Below are 20,677 nucleotides of genomic sequence, written 5' to 3' on the forward strand. Positions count from 1 at the left end.
CCATCCTGTATCAGCGATATCCTTGGTAACGATTTCCAAGGTGGGAAGATTTCTCACCTAGAGTACTTTCTGCTGTTATTTGTCAAGGCAGACCTCAATCACTTCATCAGCACCTTGCCTGGGACCTAGGTGTCTGTGCTTACCTGAGCTCTTTAAAGCAATGAGAGCAGACAGACGCTCCCGACCTTAATCTGTCCTGGCCCAAGGTTTCCGGTCCGTGGCTCAGGGCAGGTGAGTCCCTGCGCTCCGCAAGGCGCCTGCGGGCGGGAGCGGGTGGAACCGAGGGCGGCGGCTCTGGGCTCGGCTCAGGCGCAGCCATCGCAGCCTCCCGCGCCGCCCACCTCCCCGAGCCCCGGCGTCCAGCCCCGCAGCTGCGGCCGAGCTGAGGCAGCGCACCGCGGGGATGCTGGGCGGGGGCAGGGCGCGGGGTAGGTGACTTTATCCCGCCTCTGTTGCCCAGCCCAGGGGAGCAATGACATCACGTGGCCCTTTCCACGCGCTGACACAAAGAGCGCCTGCGAGAGGCCTCGGCCAGGGAGGCCGGCGGCCGCCGCTGCCTCGCCGGGCCCCGGGGCCCCGCCATCCCAGCTCTCCGCTCGCCGTCCGCGTCCTTCCGCCGTCGCCTCCGCCCGCGCCCCCTGCGCACCGCTGAGCCCGCCCGCCCGCCCGGGCGCCGGCCTCTTCCCATGCGGGCGGCGCGGGCCCTGGGAGGGGCGCCCGGAGCCAGCCGCGCAGCATGCACTGGGGGGTTGGCTTTGCCTCGTCCAGGCCGTGCGTGGTGGACCTGAGCTGGAACCAGAGCATCTCCTTCTTCGGCTGGTGGGCCGGGTCCGAGGAGCCCTTCTCCTTTTATGGGGACATCATCGCTTTCCCTTTGCAGGATTACGGTGGGATCATGGCAGGGCTGGGCTCGGATCCCTGGTGGAAGAAAACCCTTTATTTGACCGGGGGAGCTTTGCTGGCCGCGGCTGCGTATCTGCTCCACGAACTCCTGGTCATTAGGTGAGCCGGAGAGAGGGCCCCCGAAGCGGGCACTGACCAGGGCAGCAAGCCCGGGTAGGGCTGGCTCAAAGGGGGTTCCGGAGCCAGCCCCTAGATCCCTCTGCCCAAAGGTCCAAGCGTCCTCTGTCATCCTCTAACCCCATAAGGCGTTTCACGGTCACCTGGCCACTTGTAAGGGGCCATTTAGAGTTGATGGGAGGGTTAAATTGGGAAGGGAAAGAAAGCGTTTGCCTTCCATCATTTCGATGCTAAAAGCAAAGTGCTGTGAGTCACTAGTGTTATGGATCAAAACAATCTGCTAAAGCCCGTAGGAAGAGTAACTGCAATCAATGCATTCGTAACAATAGAATAAAGCTCTGTAGAAATACTAAGGTACACTTTTATAAACGCCTAATTGGTTTATGGGTAATGATGCTGGAGCATTAACTATTAACCTCATCTTTACCTAAAAGGTTAGTTCTCTCTTATTCTTCTCAATAAATGTCAACATTATTAGGAGGCTGCAGTTGCAGAAGCTTGGTGTATCCCTGTTCAGTTTTGATGCAGCCTTAACCTGTTTACCTGCTTATCTGGTGTGGAACTGTAAGCACCTTCAAGCTTAAATACAATCATTCTGCGAGCAGTAGGAGATCTGAGGGCAGCGCTAGCACATGGAGCACTTGGCATAACAGGGAGTCTCCCTGGGCTGTAAACAGTTTCATGGCTGCCTGCCGCAGAATGTGTACAGGGCTGACTTGAAAATTACAATAAATGGATGCCCCTGCTGTTGGGACTGCTAGTCCCATAGATAGATCTTTAGTGCAGTAGTTGGTAGATACCACTGGGTACTGAGACAGCCTTTGGCTAACGGGTATGTCAATTTTGGGTTAAAATTCCCATGCATTTGGGACCCCAGTCTCTGGAGATTATTGGAGGCAGAGCAGTTTTCCATAGCTCAGAATTTCTCTTCTGACCAGTATTTTCGAAGGAGCTAGGATGTGTTCGTACCATATTTTCCAGGGGTAGGGTGAAGGAGGGGCATGGTTCAAGAGGCTGTAAAGTGGCTGGTGACCTCTAATGGACTTCAGGAAGTGCAGGAGGACACCATGATAGCCCTACTGAATTCACACTATTTGTTGGTTCTGAAAGGATAAGAAAGCATTTGGGTGTGAGAAAATGTGTTGGCTTTCATATCATTTAGTCACAGTGGAAGACTGAGAAGTTGACTTTAACTTCAGTATATCTCATTGAGCACAGCATCTTGAATTTAGTTGAGCCAAACACAAAAGTTTTAAAGTGAGATAGCATCAAGATTACGCCTCGTTGGTGCCAGTCTGAGAACTCTATTTCAAGTCAGGTTTCAGTCCATATGAAGAACCCCACATCTGTGCAGCATTTTAAATAGTAGCCTGTTGTTTCTCAGTTGTATTTCACTCCAAAGCCTATGAAGACTGCCCCTGTACCATTCAGCTTCCCAGCCTTTCTCCAGTTTGTGGAGATTGAAGGCTTCACATGGCTGAATCCAAAATGTGGCTTTGATGACCTTGCAGAAGTAACAGGGCCTTGGGAGCTCACTTGGAATAGACCACGCCCTTGAAGCTCTGGACCCTATATACTCTCCAGCCCTCTGCCCAGGCTAGCTCCTTCGCCACTGTGGTGATCACAAGCCCCAGCTCTGAATCTTTACTTGGATCAAGGGGTTTTAAGACCTATGTTTGTTTACTTTTGTTTCTTGACAAATGAATTGATAAACCGCTATTATAATACAAACTGAAAGAAGGCAGCTGAAATTTTGGGAAGTTAGTGGTACTCTCTGTGTGTCTGTGATTGCATGTATCTGTAACAGCTACCACTAAGGAGTAGGAGGAGGGTAGGTACCTTGATGAAGATTACACAGTGACAGGAGAAAGACGGAGGTTCCAGTGTGGAGCCTGGCTCCTTGGGAGAGACTGCTTATTTTGAGGTGCTTTGTTGGGGGAGAAAGGAAGAGAACTGAGAAAGGGGCATTTCCTGGGAAGTGAGGTCTGTGTTCAGGATGCAACTTTCTGCCAGCTTTCAGAGAGCTATGGAGCAGACAGGAGCAGTGAAGGTGGGCTTCAGAAGATGGGTACAAGAGAGAAAAACTTTCACTTGCTGAGAAATCTAAACTTCTGTACAGTTAGGCAAAATCAAGATCAAATGTGTGGGAGGGAAATATAAAGTGGCCCCACTATCTGAGTTCATTGTCAATGTCAACCTTCCCCTACCCTGCCTGGACTTTCTGTTGCCCAGATTAGCGTTAATCTATGGCTTTGTCTCATGAGGAAATAAAGTTATAATGTTAATTAAGTCTAATTAGTGAGTATAACCAATGCATGTGTTTTTTTGGTGAAGCGTGGTTAGTTATTTGTGATATTACTTTGGTTATTTGTATTTTTCCACTGTTATATTTTAAAATAATTGATGTCTTAATCCTTTGTTTTCCCAGAGTAGAGTGGAATCTATATTAAATTACTCAAGCGTCTGGAAATTTGCTCGTCAAGCGAATGATTAAGTAATGATCTCATTACCTGGAGCTCATTTGCACTTTGAGTACTCCAGCTAAAGGGTCCCCATCTGATCCCCAAGACTGACTCATTGCCTGTTACAGAGACAGGATCCTCTCTGGTCTTCTCAGAGCAGGGCCAGGAGCTGGTCAGTCTCCTCTTCCGTTAGCCAGCTGGCCTCTGCAGGTGTTCTCTTATTCAGATCGCCTTCTAAGGTTGTTTTGTGATAAGTTGCACAGGAAGCAACTCATCCGGTCCTGTGACCTCAGCTAGGGAGAGGGTTCTGACATGTAGAAGGTGGCCTATGGGAGCAGATTGTTTGGGTTCATTTCGATTCAGCCTTTTGATACACACACACACACACACACACACACACACACACGCGCGCGCAAAGTCAGTTTTGAGGTGTGTATATGTGTGTGCATATACATATATATACATATATGCACATACATATATGTAAATATATGTATATATGTATGTGTATATATATGGATTGTACTAGGGATAGATCCCAGTGCTTTACCCATGGAAGCCAAGTACCCTACCACAGAGTTATAGCCTCACTTCTCTCATTTTTTGGCATTTTTTTGACACGGTCTAGCTGAATCGCCTAGGCTGGCCTTGAACTTGCAATTTTCTTGCCTCTGCCTTCTGAATAGTTGGAATCTGCTGCTATTTCTTGGCCTGACACACTTGGTCTCAAATTGAAGTTCCTTGGGCAAGTTACTTTCTGACTTTGAAGTTTCCTGTCTACTACAGAGCATTAGTATGGCGTCCCAAATTTAAACTCTAGCAATGCCCACTTTAGAGTTTTATTATCAAAAGTAAGTAGGTTAATATGGCCCGTGTCTATAAAGTCACTGGCATATGTTGGCACATGATCAGCATCTTCATGACTATGATACGGTCTGAATTTACCTTTAGAACCTGACTCTTTGTCCATAGGGCAGAGGATTTCCTATTTACCTCCCTTTAGTTCTTAAGCCTTTGCTTCTCTAATTTACATAAAAGCATCACTGTGATATGAATTATTTTAGTGGGCAAAGTAAGTTGTGAAGTGTAGCATTTGTATTGTTTACTAATATAGTCAAAATTGGTCCTGGATTTTAATATCTGACCTCCCACACATTTCATAAAACGGAAAACCTCTGTTTTGTAGTAAATGCTTTTAACTCTATTGGCTTGTAATTTCAGAATGAGTCATTCTGAGGTCTTTAAGTGGAGTAGGCTCTTGGTTGGTAAACCCCAAGAGAACGTGTTTTATGAAGTGGAGATGTTGATGCTAGTGTGCACCGTGTGTGGATGGTGACAAGCCATTTCTGCTTAGCTAGGTGTAGGACTAAACCCGGATTTGGAGAGGGGAAGTTCAGAGGGGCCCAAAGCTTGAGAATGGAGTTCATCTGACTGGGAAATGTTAGGTGCACAAAACAGTGGAAATTGTAATAGGTCTCTGAGGGGTGTATAAGCCAGACTGGGTGAAATTGGAAGTGAACAAGACCATATCTTATTGTGTAAGAATACATTTTTGCTCACTTTTAATGCTTGATAGCATACTAAATGTTCACAGATACCAGTTTATTTAATCCTTGTGATTGTCAATATAGAAAAGGAACCGGGATTTTTCAGTATAAGATTTCCTGAAGATGTGGGTCATGGTGCAGCCTGCCCATTCTGTTAGCTCCACATTTTATAGAGAAGGATATTGTCTAATGTAGGCACTCTCCAGGTTCTACAGACCACTGCCAATGTGACTATCTCTGTACCCAGGATCCTCTGTAGCCCAGGTAGACTTGTGATCCTTCTGTATCAGCCTCCTGAGAGCCAGGATTAAAGGCCTGAAATACCATTCTCGCCTTCTAGTGTTTGCCATCCATAAACGATGTGTACTATATCTACTTCATAAAGTTCTTTTGACACTTAAATAAAGCAATGGCCATGAAACACGCACAGTCAGGTGATGCACATAGTAACCACAAAATGCCTATCTCCCAAATACTCCTCTTGCCCATAGGCTGCACATAAGAAAGCAGGTTGGTTTGTAGTGACTTCCCTGAGCCAACGAGTTCTAGTCATCTAAGAGTCCGTAAGACCCTCCCGTATGTTCACTATGCTTCTGGTCTCTAAACCCCGGAGGAGGTAAGACCTATCACACACACTTCTGCTTGTTCATAGAGGGCTACAATCCCACAGGGTCCTCTTGAGAACCGAGGCAACAGAAAACTAACATGCAGGCTATATTCTCTGTTTCTGTTTTGGTTTTGACAGGAAACAGCAAGAGCTCGACTCCAAAGATGCTATTATTTTGCATCAGTTTGCGAGACCTAACAATGGTGTCCCCAGCTTGTCTCCTTTCTGTTTGAAAATGGAAACTTACTTAAGAATGGCTGACCTACCCTATCAGGTACTTGTTTGCAAATATGTTTTATTCTTACGACATCGATATCTCCTAGAGGATGGGGTAGTTAATGCCACACAAGTGGATATCAGAGAAGGCAGGGTCTGAAGGTAACAGTACCCAGTGGTCAGCAAGAGAGGCATGTGACTCCAGGATCTATTGACTTTTTTTTTCCCATCAGTTCTAATGAAGGACTCATAATATTTCTTTTAATGTGTTCTTTGGTTGGAGGTTTGACTAGGCTTATGGAGCAGCTGGTGAGACTGCCTGGTGGCACTTTTAGGTTTTCATTTGCCATTTTGTCCTCCATGAATGTGGGGTTAGAAGGCACAATAGATTGGAAGTTCTAGGGCCTGAAGCTAGTGCCTCATGTGTACTAGACAAGGGCTCTCCCACCTAGCTATAGCTCTGGACTTTGAAGAGATTTTAACTTCCCTATGTTCTGCTCAAGTGGTTTTTAAGGAAGTACCTGTTCATTTCAGCATTAAAGAAGCAATTAAGAGATGTTGGAGAGATGGTTTGGTGGTTAAGGGCATTTGTGACTCACGCAGAGGACCCTGGTTCGGTTCTAGCACCTGGTACATGGTAGTTCATGATCATTTGTGATTTCAGTTACAGGAGATCCCATGTCCTCTTCTGACTTGAGGCATCAAGACAAGCATGTGGCACACAGATATACAAGCAGGCAAAACACCGACACATGAAGTAAATAAATAAAAAAATTATAGGAAAAAATTCAAGAAAAAAGAAGGAAAAAGAAACACACATACCCATATATACACACACGCACGTACATACATACATACATACATACATAATACACATTCTTATGTAATAAATAATTTGCAAGTATTTTCACCCCATGAAAAAAGAAAATATGCCAGAATCTTAATTATGACTAATTACTGATGTTTAGAATATGGGTCATTTTTAATACATACATTCATTTAAATTTATAACTTTCATTTAAATTTATAACTTTTCCTAAACATGAAAATAGAAATAAACATTATTTCATAAAAAGAATCAACAAAAGAATGAACTTGAAGACATCCATTTTTCCCCTCTGTTATGCTGGAGGTGGCTAACACATTTCATTGTATTATTGTTCTTGTCCTTACTTTGTGCAGCTTAAACTTTTTCTCTTGTGTTTCCCTTTTTAACAAGTTCTCAATGTCTGGAAGTTTACTGGGGTTTTGTTTCTATAGTTGATTTTGATGTTATGAGCACAGAAAATAGTCTCTGATACAGTTCCTTCAGTTTACTGAGACTTTATGCAAATGCGGTTTTTTTTTTTTTTTTTCTTTCAGGGCAGGGTTTTTCTGTGTAGCACTGGGTGTCCTAGAATACACTCCGGCCTTAGAGTGAGCTCAAACTGGCCTCCAACTCAGAGATCCTCCTTCCTCTGCCGCCTGCCTCTGCCTCTCAAGACGAAAGGCACGCGCCACCATCTCCCTCGTGATGATTTTAAAATTGGATTTGTCACATAGTGAGGTGGATTCTCTAGCCCTCCCTTGGTTCTTATTCGCTTGGGATATCTTTCTCTCTCTCTCTCTATCATTGGCTTCTCATGGTTAGTGTGTTGCTTGTATTGGATTTGAGAGTCTTACCAGCTTTGCATCCTGGACATAGCATTCCTCATTTGGTCAGTTCTCATTTGGTACATTTATATAAAAAATGTTTTAAATCCATTTACCCTTTTACCTATACATATCCTACACAGGTTATCTTTTTATTTGGGTAATTTCCCTCCCTCCTTCCTTCCCTTTCTTCCTTCCTTTCTTTCTTGAGACAGGACCTTACTATGTAGCTCTGGCTGGCCTGGACCTTATTATTAGACCAGGCTAGCCTTAAAATCTCAGAGATATGCTTTCCTTTGTGCCTTTTGAATGCTGAGATTAAAGGCATATGCCCAACACCTGGCTTTGGGAAATTTCTTGCTGAATATTTTTCTGTAAGTCTCCATGGCTTGGCATTTCCGAAACCGCTCCCCCCACCCCCAGTTTCACATATTATAAATTTCTTTCCAAAATTCTTTGCTTTTAGCATTTGGAAACTATTAATTACCCCAATGTCTTTTTTACTCTGATGTTGCTATTGAGAACTTTGATGGCGGTGGTGATTTTTAAAAACAGTCTCACTTTGTAATCTAGGCAGGCCTGGATCTTGCTCTGTAGAGTAGGCTGGCCATGTGTACCCAGTAGCTAGAGTCAGTCCTTGAATTCAAGCCTCCTGTCTTTGCCTCTCAACTGCTGGCAGCTACTGAGAAACTTAACAGTAATCTCATTCTTTTTTCTCTCTGACTTTTTAGAATTGGCTTTTAGTCTTAATACTCTATTGAGTGCTATCTATCTATCTATCTATCTATCTATCTATCTATCTATCTATCTATCTATCTATCTGTACCCTGTGCTTTTTCACCTTTTTATTTATTGCATGTGCTCACACACATGCAGATATGCATCTGCATACCATGACACACATGTGAAGGTCAAAGGACAACTTGAAGTGGTCAGTTTTCCCCTTCTACCACGGGCAGCCTGGGGATGAACTTTAGGTCACCAGGCTTAGTGGCAGGTACCTTCACTTGCTGAGCCATCTCACCAGCCCCTCTGGTTCTTTCTAAATTCTTTTAAGTTTTTAATGTGTCTTTGTCTTTTTAAACAATGCAAAAAGCAATGGATTTGTATTATAGCACTTTCTTTTTCTTTCTTTTTTTTTCCTTTTTTTTAGATTTATTTATTTATTTATTTATTTATTTATTTATTATATGTAGCTGTCTTCAGACATTCCAGAAGAGGGAGTCAGATCTCGTTATGGATGGTTGTGAGCCACCATGTGGTTGCTGGGATTTGAACTCCAGACCTTCAGAAGAGCAGTCGGGTACTCTTACCCACCGAGCCATCTTACCAGCCTGCATTTTCTTTCTTTTATTAAACATAATTTTAAATCTTTAGAGGTGGTACTGGAGAGATGGCTCAGTGGCTAAGAGCACTGATTGCTCTTTCAGAGGTCCTGAGTTCACTTCCCAGCAATAACATTGACTCATAACCATCTGTAATGATATCTGATGTCCTCTTCTGGTGTGTCTGAAGACCAGACTGTGATGGCTATGAGCTTTTTTTTTTTTTTTTTTTTTTTTTTTTTAATTTTTTTTCTTCTGGGGAAACTAATCATCAATATTTTAAAAATATTTCCTTTAATAATTGCTTGTTTTTCTCTGTGCCTGTTCCCTGTTGTCTAGATATCTGTCCTTCTGCTTTTCTGTCCCTTGTCTGTGCTGTCCTAAGTCTCTGCTGCTTCATGGAACTTTCCTTTCATTGAAGCAGTCAATGCTGTATTCTGTTTTTGTAACCATTATGTTGCTGGGGTGTTGTTGTTGTTTTATTTTATTTTTTATTTTTTTAATTCTGTGTGCCTGTGTGTCTAGGGTGTGCACATATGAGTACAGGTGCTTGCAGAGGCCACAGGTACCTGATTCCTCTGAGGCTGAATCACAGGTATTTGCCCAACCTGGGTGGTGGGAATCAAGCTTGGATTCTCTGAAAAGGCAGCGTGCTTTTAACTCTTGAGCCATCTCTCTAGCCCCTCATGGTGTTTTCATCTGTTGTGTTCTTTCTTTTTAGACTTTTTCCCTGTGTAGCCTTGGTTGGCTGTTCCTCTTGCCTCTGCCTCCCAAGTGTGTGTCACCATTCCTGGCTAGCTGTTGATTAAAGTTGACATCTCCCTCTCTCTCTGGTTTTTTGAGACAAGGTTTCTCTGTGTAACCTTGGCTGTCCTGGAACTCACTCTGTAGACCAGACTGGCCTCAAACTCAAAGAGACTGCCTGCCTCTACCTCCCAAGTGCTGGGATCAAAGTTGCGTGCTGCCACCACTTGGTCCTTAAGTTTTCTTAAAAAATGTGTCTCCTTAGTCAGTTTTCCTAATTTTTCCCTTTATTTGTGGGAAGATATTCGTTATGTTAACTGGAAGCATTTGGTCTGACCCAGTATTTCTGCCTCATGCTGCCTGTACTCAGCATGTTAGTCCTTTCTCTGTGGCTGTACTCATCAGAGGTCCACGTTTTGTTTTTAGATTTCCCATCAGGGATACTGACTTCTCTGCCCCGGGGAATCTGTCCTGGGAAAGAGCTAGAGCCCCTCCACGGTCCTCAGCCTCCACTTCTTATGTTCTACTCACCCTGCCTCCCAGCTCTCTGGTTGCTGACTTCTGTCTTCTATGGACAACTTGAACGACTAACATACAGAGCAGCCCCAGTCCTTCCTGCAGGTTCACTTACGGTTATTACTTTACCTCCTTTGCTTTAGCTCTCTTTTTATATGCTTTTAGGAAGAGGTTTTTAACACATCATTTGAAAGTACTGGGCAGAAACCAAGACACCTCCCTTATAGTGCTTTAACATGCATATCCCTTATAGTGCTCTAACATGCATATTTCCTCGAATAAAGACAGTTTTTTTTTTCTACAAGATTACAACATACATCAGATACATGGGCTTTTCTCAACGTGTTATGTAGTTTACAAAAAGGTAGTTAAATCAGTTAAATCACTTCAGATGTAGCCAGTGTGAGGTGTTTGGTAGTTCTGGAGCGCAGTGAGGATTCATTTTGCTATATTGTTACAAGCAATTGAGCTGAAAATTTAGAAGTCAGTATAGTAAGTCAGACCCCAAGACTTTGAAATTAGGCTTTAAAATTCTTCATCTCAAAATGGTGATGATGATACCGAACATTTTTTACTTAGATTTAGTCATATCTAAATAAACTATAGTTGTTTCTAAAATGTTGTCTCCTGCTTTTTAGCTTCAAAGCAAAAATTGATTATGAAAATATTTTTGAGTTATCATATCCAGAATTGATCTCTAATTTTTTATTTCTGTAGTTTTGTTTTAGTTTTTGTTTGTTTTGTTTTGTTTTGTTTTTTTCTCAGGACAGGGTCTCCCTGTGCAGTTCTGGTGGTCCTGGAACTCACTGTGTAGACCCAGGTTAGCCTTGAAATCACAGATCTGCCTGTGTCTGCCTCTTGAGTGTTGAGATTAAAGTCACGTGCCACTCGGCTCAGCAGGTAGCATCAGCCGGGTACTGTGAGTGTAGGTTGCCGTTGCACTTGGTTTTTTGTGAGAAAGAAGAGGGTGCTAGGGTCAACCAATGGTCTCTGTATGCGAGGCAAATGATCTACCGCCAAGTTATAACCTCAGCTTTTAAATTTTGTTTTGTCTGCATGTGTGCATTGTGGTGTGCCCTTGCATATGTATGCATGTTGGAATGTGTGTGCTGGAGGCCCGAGGTGGATAATGAGAATCTTCCTTTATTGCCTGACCACCATAGTCACTAAGGCAGGGTATCTTAATCAAACCTAGAGTTTGCTGATTCAGTTAGGCTCACCAGCTTGCTTTGGGATCCTGTCTCTCATCTCTAGGGTTGGAATTACAGGTGAGTCGTCATCTTCACCCAGCATTTACATGGGCTCTGAGCCACTAAACTCTGGTCTTCTTATTTGCATGGTAAGCATTTTAAATTGTATTATTTTTGAGACAGGTCTCAGTATGTAGCTCAGACTAGCCTTGAACTCACCTATGTTGTCCACATCGCCTTAGCCTCTTGCGTGCAGGGCTATAAGCGTATCCTACAGAGTATTCGTCCTTATTTGCACTATGAAGCGTTCCTTCAGATGGCGTTGTTGACACTAGATTGCATCTGAAGCGATGGGTCTAAAAGGGACACGGTGGGAAGATTCCAGTGCAGCAAGAGGCAGTCTCGTGTCGTGATTTTATGTCTCTAGAATACGAGTTATACAAACGTCGGACGCACTAGTAACTTTAAGGAAAGTGTGACATTCTCTTACTCAGCATTAAGGATAATATCTACCTACGTAGCAGCCATGTGTGATTGTGTCGGTTGCTTTCTCTATAACAGAATAAGGCCAAAGCTTCCCCAATCCCAACATGAATGGTTTTTAAACAATAATTTTTATTGTTTGAGAATTTCATACATGCATACACTGTATTTAGATCATCTTTACCCTCAGTTCTTTCCTCTAACTCCTCCTGGATCTACTTTTCCACCCCCTTCCCTCTTTGACTCATGGGACCATATTCATAGAGGAGAGTCTTTTTTTCTCTCCTAGCAGCCCTCCCCTGCGGCAGCTCCTTCTGTCAGCACCTTCTCCGTCCATGCTGTCACTGACTGACTTATCTTATAAGGTCCTGTGCAGGTAACCACAGCTATGAGGTACCGTGAGAGTGCTCCTATCACGTCCACATGACTGCTGTGCCCTGGTCCTCTCCAAGGTGTGGGTCTTAATCCCAGTGCCCCCCTAAAGAAACCGAATGTAACTTCAGGCTTTTCCACCAAGGCTCCACTTCCCAAATAATGACCCAGAGGATTAGTATTTATTTAAAAAATGCTTTGGCCATAAGACAGGCTTGTTCCTATTAGCTTGTGACTTATTTAACCTGTTTACGCTATTATATGCCTGCCACATGGCTAGTTACCTCCTCAGTTTTGTACATCTGGGGAAATCTCTGGTGCTTGACTCTATCCCAGAGTTCCTTTCTCCCTGTCAGTTGTCCCACCTTCTAACCCTGCCCTAGCTTATTGGCCATCAGATTTTTATTGACAGGTGATGCTTCCACACAGTACCCAAGATTATCCCTACCAACAAAAGACCCAGGAGTTTTTTTTTCATTTCTGAAATTCTTGAAGTTTCGGGACTACTAGGCAGAGTTGAGTTGTGCTCTTCTAGAATCTTCTGTTAAAATACACCTTTGTAAAAAGGTGTGTTATCACATAAGTGGATGCTCACAGTCAGCTATTGGATGGATCACAGGGCCCCCAATGGAGAAGCTAGAGAAAGTACCCAAGGAGCTAAAGGGATCTGCAACCCTATAGGTGGAACAACATTATGAACTAACCAGTACCCCAGAGCTCTTGACTCTAGCTGCAGATGTATCAAAAGATGGCCTAGTCGGCCATCACTGGAAAGAGAGGCCCATTGGACTTGCAAACTTTATATGCCCCAGTACAGGGGAACGCCAGGGCCAAAAAGTGGGAGTGGGTGGGTAGGGGGGTAGGGGGAGGGTAAAAAAAAAAAAGAATGTTAGACTGAAGATTTGCTAGTGGCCTACACTATCTTGGATATCAGGTTTTGATTTTTTTTCTTAAATAAAAAGATGTTAAAAAAAAAAAGGTGTGTTCTTGTCTGGGGCTTGGTCAGAATGCTGCCTTGGTTTTAGTTTGGTTTCTCTAGCAGAGAAGGTGGGTAATGGCTAGTCTCTGCAACAGGGGTCGTCTTAGGTCTGTGAAGGAAGAGACATTTATAGATTTTTAAATAGTTGGGAAAAATAAAAATAATAATGTTTTGTCATACATGAAGTTCAGATCTCCGTGTCCTGACTTTTTATTGGAAGCAGCCAAACTTGTTCACTTGTGGTGACCCATGCTGCAATGTTGAGCTCTGAGTAGAAACTTTGTAGCCTGGACTATTTACTACCTGGCTTTCTGTAGGAAGATTTTGCTGACTGCTATTCTAGAGAAACACTTAAAGATGTTCAGGATTTATATCCCAAATTGTATCTAATACTCTCTTCTATTAAAAAAAAAAGCCCACAACTTTCTATAGCTAAAATTGACATGCAACACGCCACACATGTTTCCAGTGTAAATTCTGATAATTTTTTTCAACCGGGTAAGTACTTACGAAGCCATTTTCACCGTCAAGATTGAAAGTATCAGCCAAGTGTGGTGGTGCATAACTGTAATCCTACCACTCAGAGGTAGAAAGAGAAGGATCAGGAGTTCAAGGCTAGCCTTAACTATGCGGTAAATTCAAAGCTAGTCCGGTGTACAGAAGACTGTTTTTCTAATCTCCTTCTAAGATTCTCCTGTGCCTTCTTTGAAATTCGTTGCTTTTGCTTCATTATCTTCAACAACCATGGAAAGACATTCTGTCACCAGAGATGACAGTTTCCAGAGTTTTTGAAAGAAAAGAAGGAAGAAAGAATGAGAGGCAAAAAAGAGAGGAAGAAAGAAAGAATTTACAGTGTAGTTCTTATGTATGTGTGCTAGCCTGGAACCACAGATCGTGTAGATCGTGCTGGCCTGAAACTCACAGAAATCTGCTTCTACTTCTCTAGTGCTGACATTAAAGCTGCACAGCCCCATGTCCAGCATGTGTGCATCTGTTTGTGTGTGGCATGTGGGAGCCATAGACTGATGTTGCTATCTTTATCTTTATATTATTACTCTCTATCCTAACGTTTGAGACATGGTTTCTTTCTGACCTTGAAGCTTGTCTTAGTTACTGTGTTACTTCTGTGAGGAGGGACCATGTCCAAGGCAACTCCTAAAAGAAAGCATTTAATTGGAGCCTTGCTTATGATTTCAGAGGCTTAGTCCTTGATCATCATGGCAGGAAGCAGGGAGATATGGTATTGAAACAGTAGTTGAGAGCTTTACATCCTGATCCCTAGGCAAGGGAGAGAGAGCGAGACAGAGACACAGACAGACAGACAGACAGACAGACAGACAGAAATTGACTGACTGACTGAGGCTGGGCCTAGCAGGCTTTTGAAACCTCAAAGCCCACCCCAATGGCAGACTTCCTCCAACAAGACCACGTCTCCTAATCTTTCTCAAACTGGGGACCAAACATTCAAACAACCACAGAGCTCATTACTTTGGCTACACTGGCTGTCCAGTAAGTCCCAACATTCTGCCTGTCTCTACTTTCCCAGTAATGTGATGACAGATGCCTATCTCACTTCTGGTTTTTAGTGTAGATACTGCAGTTTGAATTCCAGTTTCCATTGTCACAAAGTAAGCACTTTACTGACTAAGGTATCCTCCAACCATATGTGGTCAGCCAGAACCGAACTCAGGTCCTCTGGAAGGACCATTAACAACACAGCCATCTCACCAGCCAGACTTTTGTTTACATGCCTTTGCATGGCTGTATGCTTTCTTACTCTTGGGTAAATACTTAGGGGTGAAATGGCTTGATTAGAAGAAAGTCGTAGGGGCTGGAGAGATAGCTTTTTAGTTAAGAGAAGGCAGATCTTTCAGAGGATCCTGGTTCAGTTCCTCACACCACAGGACGGCTTACAACTGTAATTCTAGTTCCAGGGGATCTAATGACCCCTTTTGTCTCCACTAGCACCAGGCTTGCACATGGTACAGACATACATTGGAGGCAAACACTTAGACACATAAAATAATAAAATACATTTTTTTTTTTTAAAAAGAGAGGTGTAAGTTTAACTTAAGACAATGTCAGAATGTCTTAAAGTGGTTGTCCATTTAGCATCCCCACCATAGTTTTGAGTATCAGTTGGCCTTAGAGGGGCCAACATTTGCACTATCCAACAGGGTCTGCACTATTTATTTGTTTAAAACATGAGGAAGAGTTTGTGACAGCCAGCGTAATTTAGGCTGTATAGTCTTCAAGTCAGTGGATACCATTCTTTTTTTTTTTTTTTTTTAAAGATTTATTTATTTAAAATATGTAAGTACACTGTAGCTGTCTTCAGACACTCCAGAAGAGGGCGCCAGGTCTTGTTGCAGATGGTTGTGAGCCACCATGTGGTTGCTGGGATTTGAACTCTGGACCTTTGGAGGAGCAGTCAGGTGCTCTTACCCACTGAGCCATCTCACCAGCCCCAGTGGATACCATTCTTACAATTAACCTTGAGGTTTAAATGACCATATTTATTGAGAAAGGTGATTGAAGACATGGAATTCTCCAGAACCCCTTCATTCATGTGGTCCAGGCCTTTACTTTGTATACATTGGAGAACAAATACCATTGTAATTTTAACCATCAATTGTCTAACTTGATCTGTTCACCTTCTTTCTGGTCAAGATCTGAGACACTGTAAGCTTCTACCATGCTTGTAGATCAAAATAGAGTTTGTCTGAACAGGTTCTGGGCACTACAGCTAGGACTAGACATTAGGCTCTGGGCAGAAACCCAGGATCCTGCTGAATTAATTTCCTTTAGGAGACACTGCAGTCAAATCTGTTGTGTATTATTTTGTTTAAACCTCAATATGATCATTTAGGGGACCTCTTACTTGCACTGTAGTGACAATATGCATTATTCAGATGAAACATACTGGATTTGAACTATGCAACATATTGGATTTGTTGTATCTTTGGTTACTAAGTTGGTGCAAGCTTCTTTGTGGTTTATTTTCAGGGTGTTTTTTTCCCCCCTCTTTGTGGATAGTTTTGCACATTGTAGCTACACTTGTCCACTTCAAACTCACCCCTTTCCTCTCTCTCCCACTCCTTGACTCACAGTCCCCTTCCTTTCTTAGTTTAGATAGAATCTGAGTCTACTATAGAACCTATGGGAACAAATTAATACTTTAATGTTCAGTAAAAGGTCCCCTCCCCCTTCTAGAGATCTTAAAGAGTCAGTGTGCTGAGTTCATTTGAGCACTGGGTAGGAATGGTTGTTTCTGTTAATCAGTGAAGTTTATATACACATGTTTATATACACATTGCTTCTCTCTCTCTCTCTCTCTCTCTCTCTCTCTCTCTCTCTCTCTCTCTGTCTCTCTCTGTCTCTGTCTCTCTCTCATGCTCTGTTTAGAACTATTTTGGTGGAAAACTCTCTGCTCAAGGGAAGATGCCTTGGATTGAATATAATAATGAAAAAGTGTCTGGCACAGAATTCATAATCGACTTTCTGGAAGAGAAACTTGGAGTGAACTTAAATAAAAACCTCGGCCCCCATGAAAGAGCCGTCTCAAGAGCCGTGACCAAGATGGTGGAAGAGCACTTCTACTGGTGAGTCCCTGCTGAGTCTCCCCACTCCCACCCCACAGGCACTGCCCAGCCAGCCTTAGATCTCCGTCAGAGATTTCTGACACTTACTGTCTTCAAAGTTTTGTGCTAAGTTTATTATCTTTCTCAAAGGTTTTATCAAAAAACAAACATAACAAACAAATAAAAAACCAAAACAAACCCCTTTGATTTAGGGTCAAAGTTCTGCCTGTTGTCCCCAAGTATCTAGATAAGGACTCCACAGGTATCACTCTAGAGTCTGTCACAGCCACAATCACTCAACTATACCAATAAAGCTGGCAGTTTGTAAGTAGACTTCATTTCAGTAAAATTATCATGAACACTGAGACTTGGCTTTCATTTATAATAGCATAATCTTCCTTTGATCTTTTCCTAACCACATATACAGGAAAAACTTTTACAGTCTATGTGTTGCAGTTCCCTGTGTTTTAGTGAGGTGTATATGTCAATTTGTGGGGCTCATCAGTACAAACTGCTGAATAAGAGTGCATCAGATGCTGGGAAGTACTGGCACATGCCTTTAATCCCACCCTCAGGAGGCAGAGAGAGTCAGATATCAGAGTTTGAGGCAATTCTGGTTTACAGATCGAGTTCCAGGACAGCTAGGGCTACACAGAGAAACCCTGCTTCATTTCTGGTTCGCAGCCCCCAAGTTTGAAGCAGCACACAGTTGGGTTGAACAGTTGTTCTGTTTTGCTTTGGTGGTTACAAGCTGCTGCAGCACTATTTGAGATGATCACATCTGCTTAGTCTTGCTTCACAAACCTCTATGTTTTGTGGGCTTTCCCCTCTTTGGCTGCTGTCTGGCACATCTATTCCCTTCTCTACTCCTAGAGTTGACAGGAACTTTCTGCCGAGTAGTTGCTGACTTGACTTTGTCTCAATACTTAATTAGAAATCGTTAGTCCCACTTTATTGGTGTTGCTGTTTCTTGGTCAGATGCTGATCGAGGAGCTTTTACTGACCACTTCCTCCCATGGAGGCCATCTCCTCGTGGGACTTACTGTGGGATTCTTCCTCCCTGGCTCTCTGCTTCATCCTCCTGCTCTCCTTCTAGGTAGAAAACTGGATGCTTCTCTATCTCTGAGATTACACATGACCCTCTATTTTTCTCTTCTGATGTTTGGTTTTTGTACCCTGTCTGTCCGGGTGTTGACCAGAACTGCACATCCTCTCCCCACCTCACTATAGAGATGAGGGAGGGCTGACCAAGGAAGTGCCTTCTCGGAGAGCACAGAGAGAGCAGTGTGGGAGAGAGTGGACTCAGTGTTGGCAGGGGCCTGGCCCTTTCCATGAAAAACTGATGGAGATGCCAGGCCTCTGCTTTGTCACAGTGGACACTAGGATGTGTGACTGTCTGACTCCCTTGACTGCTGGGAAAGGCTGTGGAAAGGCTCCCATCTCATTCACTAGCCAGGTTTCAGACCCAGCTCTGTGGTGGGGTGGCAGAGGGAAATGAAGAGTGTGCTCTGGGCCCCTGATCCTCAAGCCACCTATAATCGTGTTTACTACGCCTCCTTTAAGAGATGGGGTGCCTGACTCAAGGATGTGGAAAGCTAAATGTCAGCTTTCTAGAAAGCTGTGGAACTTATGTTTTCACTCATATTTTGGTTGTAACTCTTACATTTTTGTAGTAGCTCAGAAATACATACATACATACATACATATGTATATGTTTGGATTTAGTGAAATAGCCAATTCTCATATGTCACGCCTTTCATTCAGGGACCTGCATCATTTTATATAACTTTACCCCTGGTAGATGCTCACAGACAATGCTTTTCTGCTCTTGTCTTCACTAACCCTCAGCTAATAGGGAGGTAGGGTAGGCTGTGGATGTGTGAGAGAGGGAGCAGGGGAAAGATTATAAACTTCCCAGAGCTTACTGTACTTGAGGGCCACATAGCCTCTTTAAAGGTTAGCATTGTTTCTCTAAAACTACCTTTCTATTAGAAAAAAAAAAAAAAGAGGCATTTTGAGATATAATACATTTTTATCTCTAGTACCAAAAGAAGAACAATCCCTGGGCCTGTTTCTTTTCTCCCCTCTGGCATATAAAGTTCCCACACCCACAGGGAGCTTCATGTCCCTGCTCTCACAAGGAACTGTCCAAGGCAGTGACATTCTCCCTTCCTTCTGCTCTTCCAGTCCCAGAGAGCAGAACGGAAGCTGGCCCCAGCACGGGAACTGACCTCCATGTATGGTAGTTGTCTCTGAGATTCTGTCACATGCTAACCAGCCCCGAGCTCTTAGGTCGTGACAGAGGTGTTTACAGAGGAAGGAAGGCCTGTCAGCCCTCAGTGTTTAACCGACTTAGCTGATGCTCTGGGGCTTTTCAGGTACATTTTATTTTGGCTTGAAACTTTAAAACTGCTTGGGTACAATTTTCTACAAGGCAGAAGTGGTGGAAAGCGGGCATTCCCATGTAACGTGACATAATTTTGAAGCTTTGTTTTATGTCCACTCAGATAAGCACACTCAGCTACAAAGTGGCTTTTCTTGCATTTGAAATCTATATAATTATATCCCACTTGCATTATAAAAGCTATTATTGAAGATGAATAAGCCTGACTTTTTTTTTTTTCTTATCTTCTTTGTCTTGTACCGAGTGCTTAAGTTAGATCTAATGCTTGGAAACTGGATTTCTCAGACAGAGAATCAAATTACCAAAATGAAATTGATGTTCTAACAACATTGATTCTTCAGTGGTGCATACTGCCCTCCTGTGGCCATCACTGAAAACCCCGAGTCTTCTAACACTGTAGAATAAGCGTGACACCCAACATTTTCCACGCAAATCTACTTCTAGGTTGCACGTAATTTATACATTTTAAACTTCATTTTTTGTGTGTGATGTCATTTGAACTCAGGGCCCTTGTGCGTGCTGGGCGAGTACACCAGCATGGAAACCCATCTCCAGCCTGAGCTTAGCTTTTGATGTAATTTTAGTATCGGAGGGAGAAGGGGAACTTTGCTTAGATGACTTACAAGATGTGTAAGAGCTGTGTGGAAGCCTGACCATGATGGCTGATTACAACGCTACAGACCCATTCCACCATTTCCCCTTCTGTGTCCAGTCTTAGCTGGAGGGGGAGTTCCTGTTGGAAGGTTTGTGAAATTTGATGATCATTGAAGAAGTATATCATAAGTTCACACCCCTTTAAAGTAGAATGTAAATAAGACAGCAAGGGTATAGCCTCATGTAGAGAGAGGTGGTTTTTGAGATAGGGCCTCACTGTGTAATCTTGGCTACCTGAGAACTTATAGAGACCCACCCACCTCTGCCTTTGGAACTCGGGAATTAAAAGGTGAGCCACCGTGCTTGTCAGTGAATGGCGTTCTTCTGACTTGGAAGGCCATACTCTGAGACTCAGTAGTTTGTAACTTTCAATAGTTTGTAACTATTATTATTTGTTTATGCCTTGGGCCTGTCTTCATGGTAGGTTATGGTGAAAAAACATTTTCATCAAAACATCAGCCATAAGGGACTGAAGATATATATAGCTCAGAGGTTGAGTGCTTGCCAAACTTTACAGCAGTCCTGTGAGTTATGTAAACTCACCATCCTTCTGCTTATTTCCTGGGTTCTGGGATTACAGGCATGGGCCATGATGCTTGGCCTTTTGCCTGTTTGCTAGGTATCCTTTAGAAGTGTTAGCACAGGTTTTAAATCTTTAAATCTTTGGTCCAATTTATGTAGGAGAGATTAGACACATTAGTCGTGATAAGAAAACGAATATCTGAACTTTCTGAAATAGATTGTCACCTGACAATTCACTTTAATTGCTTATCCTAGTCTACTTTCCCAGTTGGCCCTTCCTGCTGACTCCACTTAATAATTGATGACTTCCTGTGCACTGGGCTTCTTCCCAGTGAAGATAAAGGGGCCAAGAACTGCTAAAGAGACAAGTGGCAGACACTTCACTCTCCATGGGTTCTTCTCTCTATTTTTCTAAGTACATAC

The 20,677-nt window shown here is 43.2% G+C and overlaps 1 protein-coding gene across 3 annotated transcripts in view; it reads left to right on the forward strand.

The window, feature by feature from the left end:
* Nucleotides 1-387: 387 nt before the first annotated feature.
* Faxc (failed axon connections homolog, metaxin like GST domain containing) overlaps nucleotides 388-20,677 on the forward strand; it is a 102,323-nt gene continuing 82,033 nt past the window's right edge. The window contains exons 1-4 of one of the 3 annotated variants that reach the window (XM_029476620.1): nucleotides 388-428; nucleotides 881-1,002; nucleotides 5,775-5,910; nucleotides 16,499-16,695. In XM_029476620.1, coding sequence (XP_029332480.1) covers nucleotides 896-1,002; nucleotides 5,775-5,910; nucleotides 16,499-16,695 — 440 coding nt within the window. In that variant the 5' untranslated portion in view covers nucleotides 388-428; nucleotides 881-895. Of the gene's footprint in view, nucleotides 429-489; nucleotides 1,003-5,774; nucleotides 5,911-16,498; nucleotides 16,696-20,677 lie in introns of those variants that run through there. The other 2 variants (XM_021160948.2, XR_003836479.1) reach the window with 2 other exon arrangements.

Source organism: Mus caroli, chromosome 4 (genome assembly GCF_900094665.2).
Source record: "Mus caroli chromosome 4, CAROLI_EIJ_v1.1, whole genome shotgun sequence".
Taxonomy (NCBI): Eukaryota; Metazoa; Chordata; class Mammalia; order Rodentia; family Muridae; genus Mus; species Mus caroli.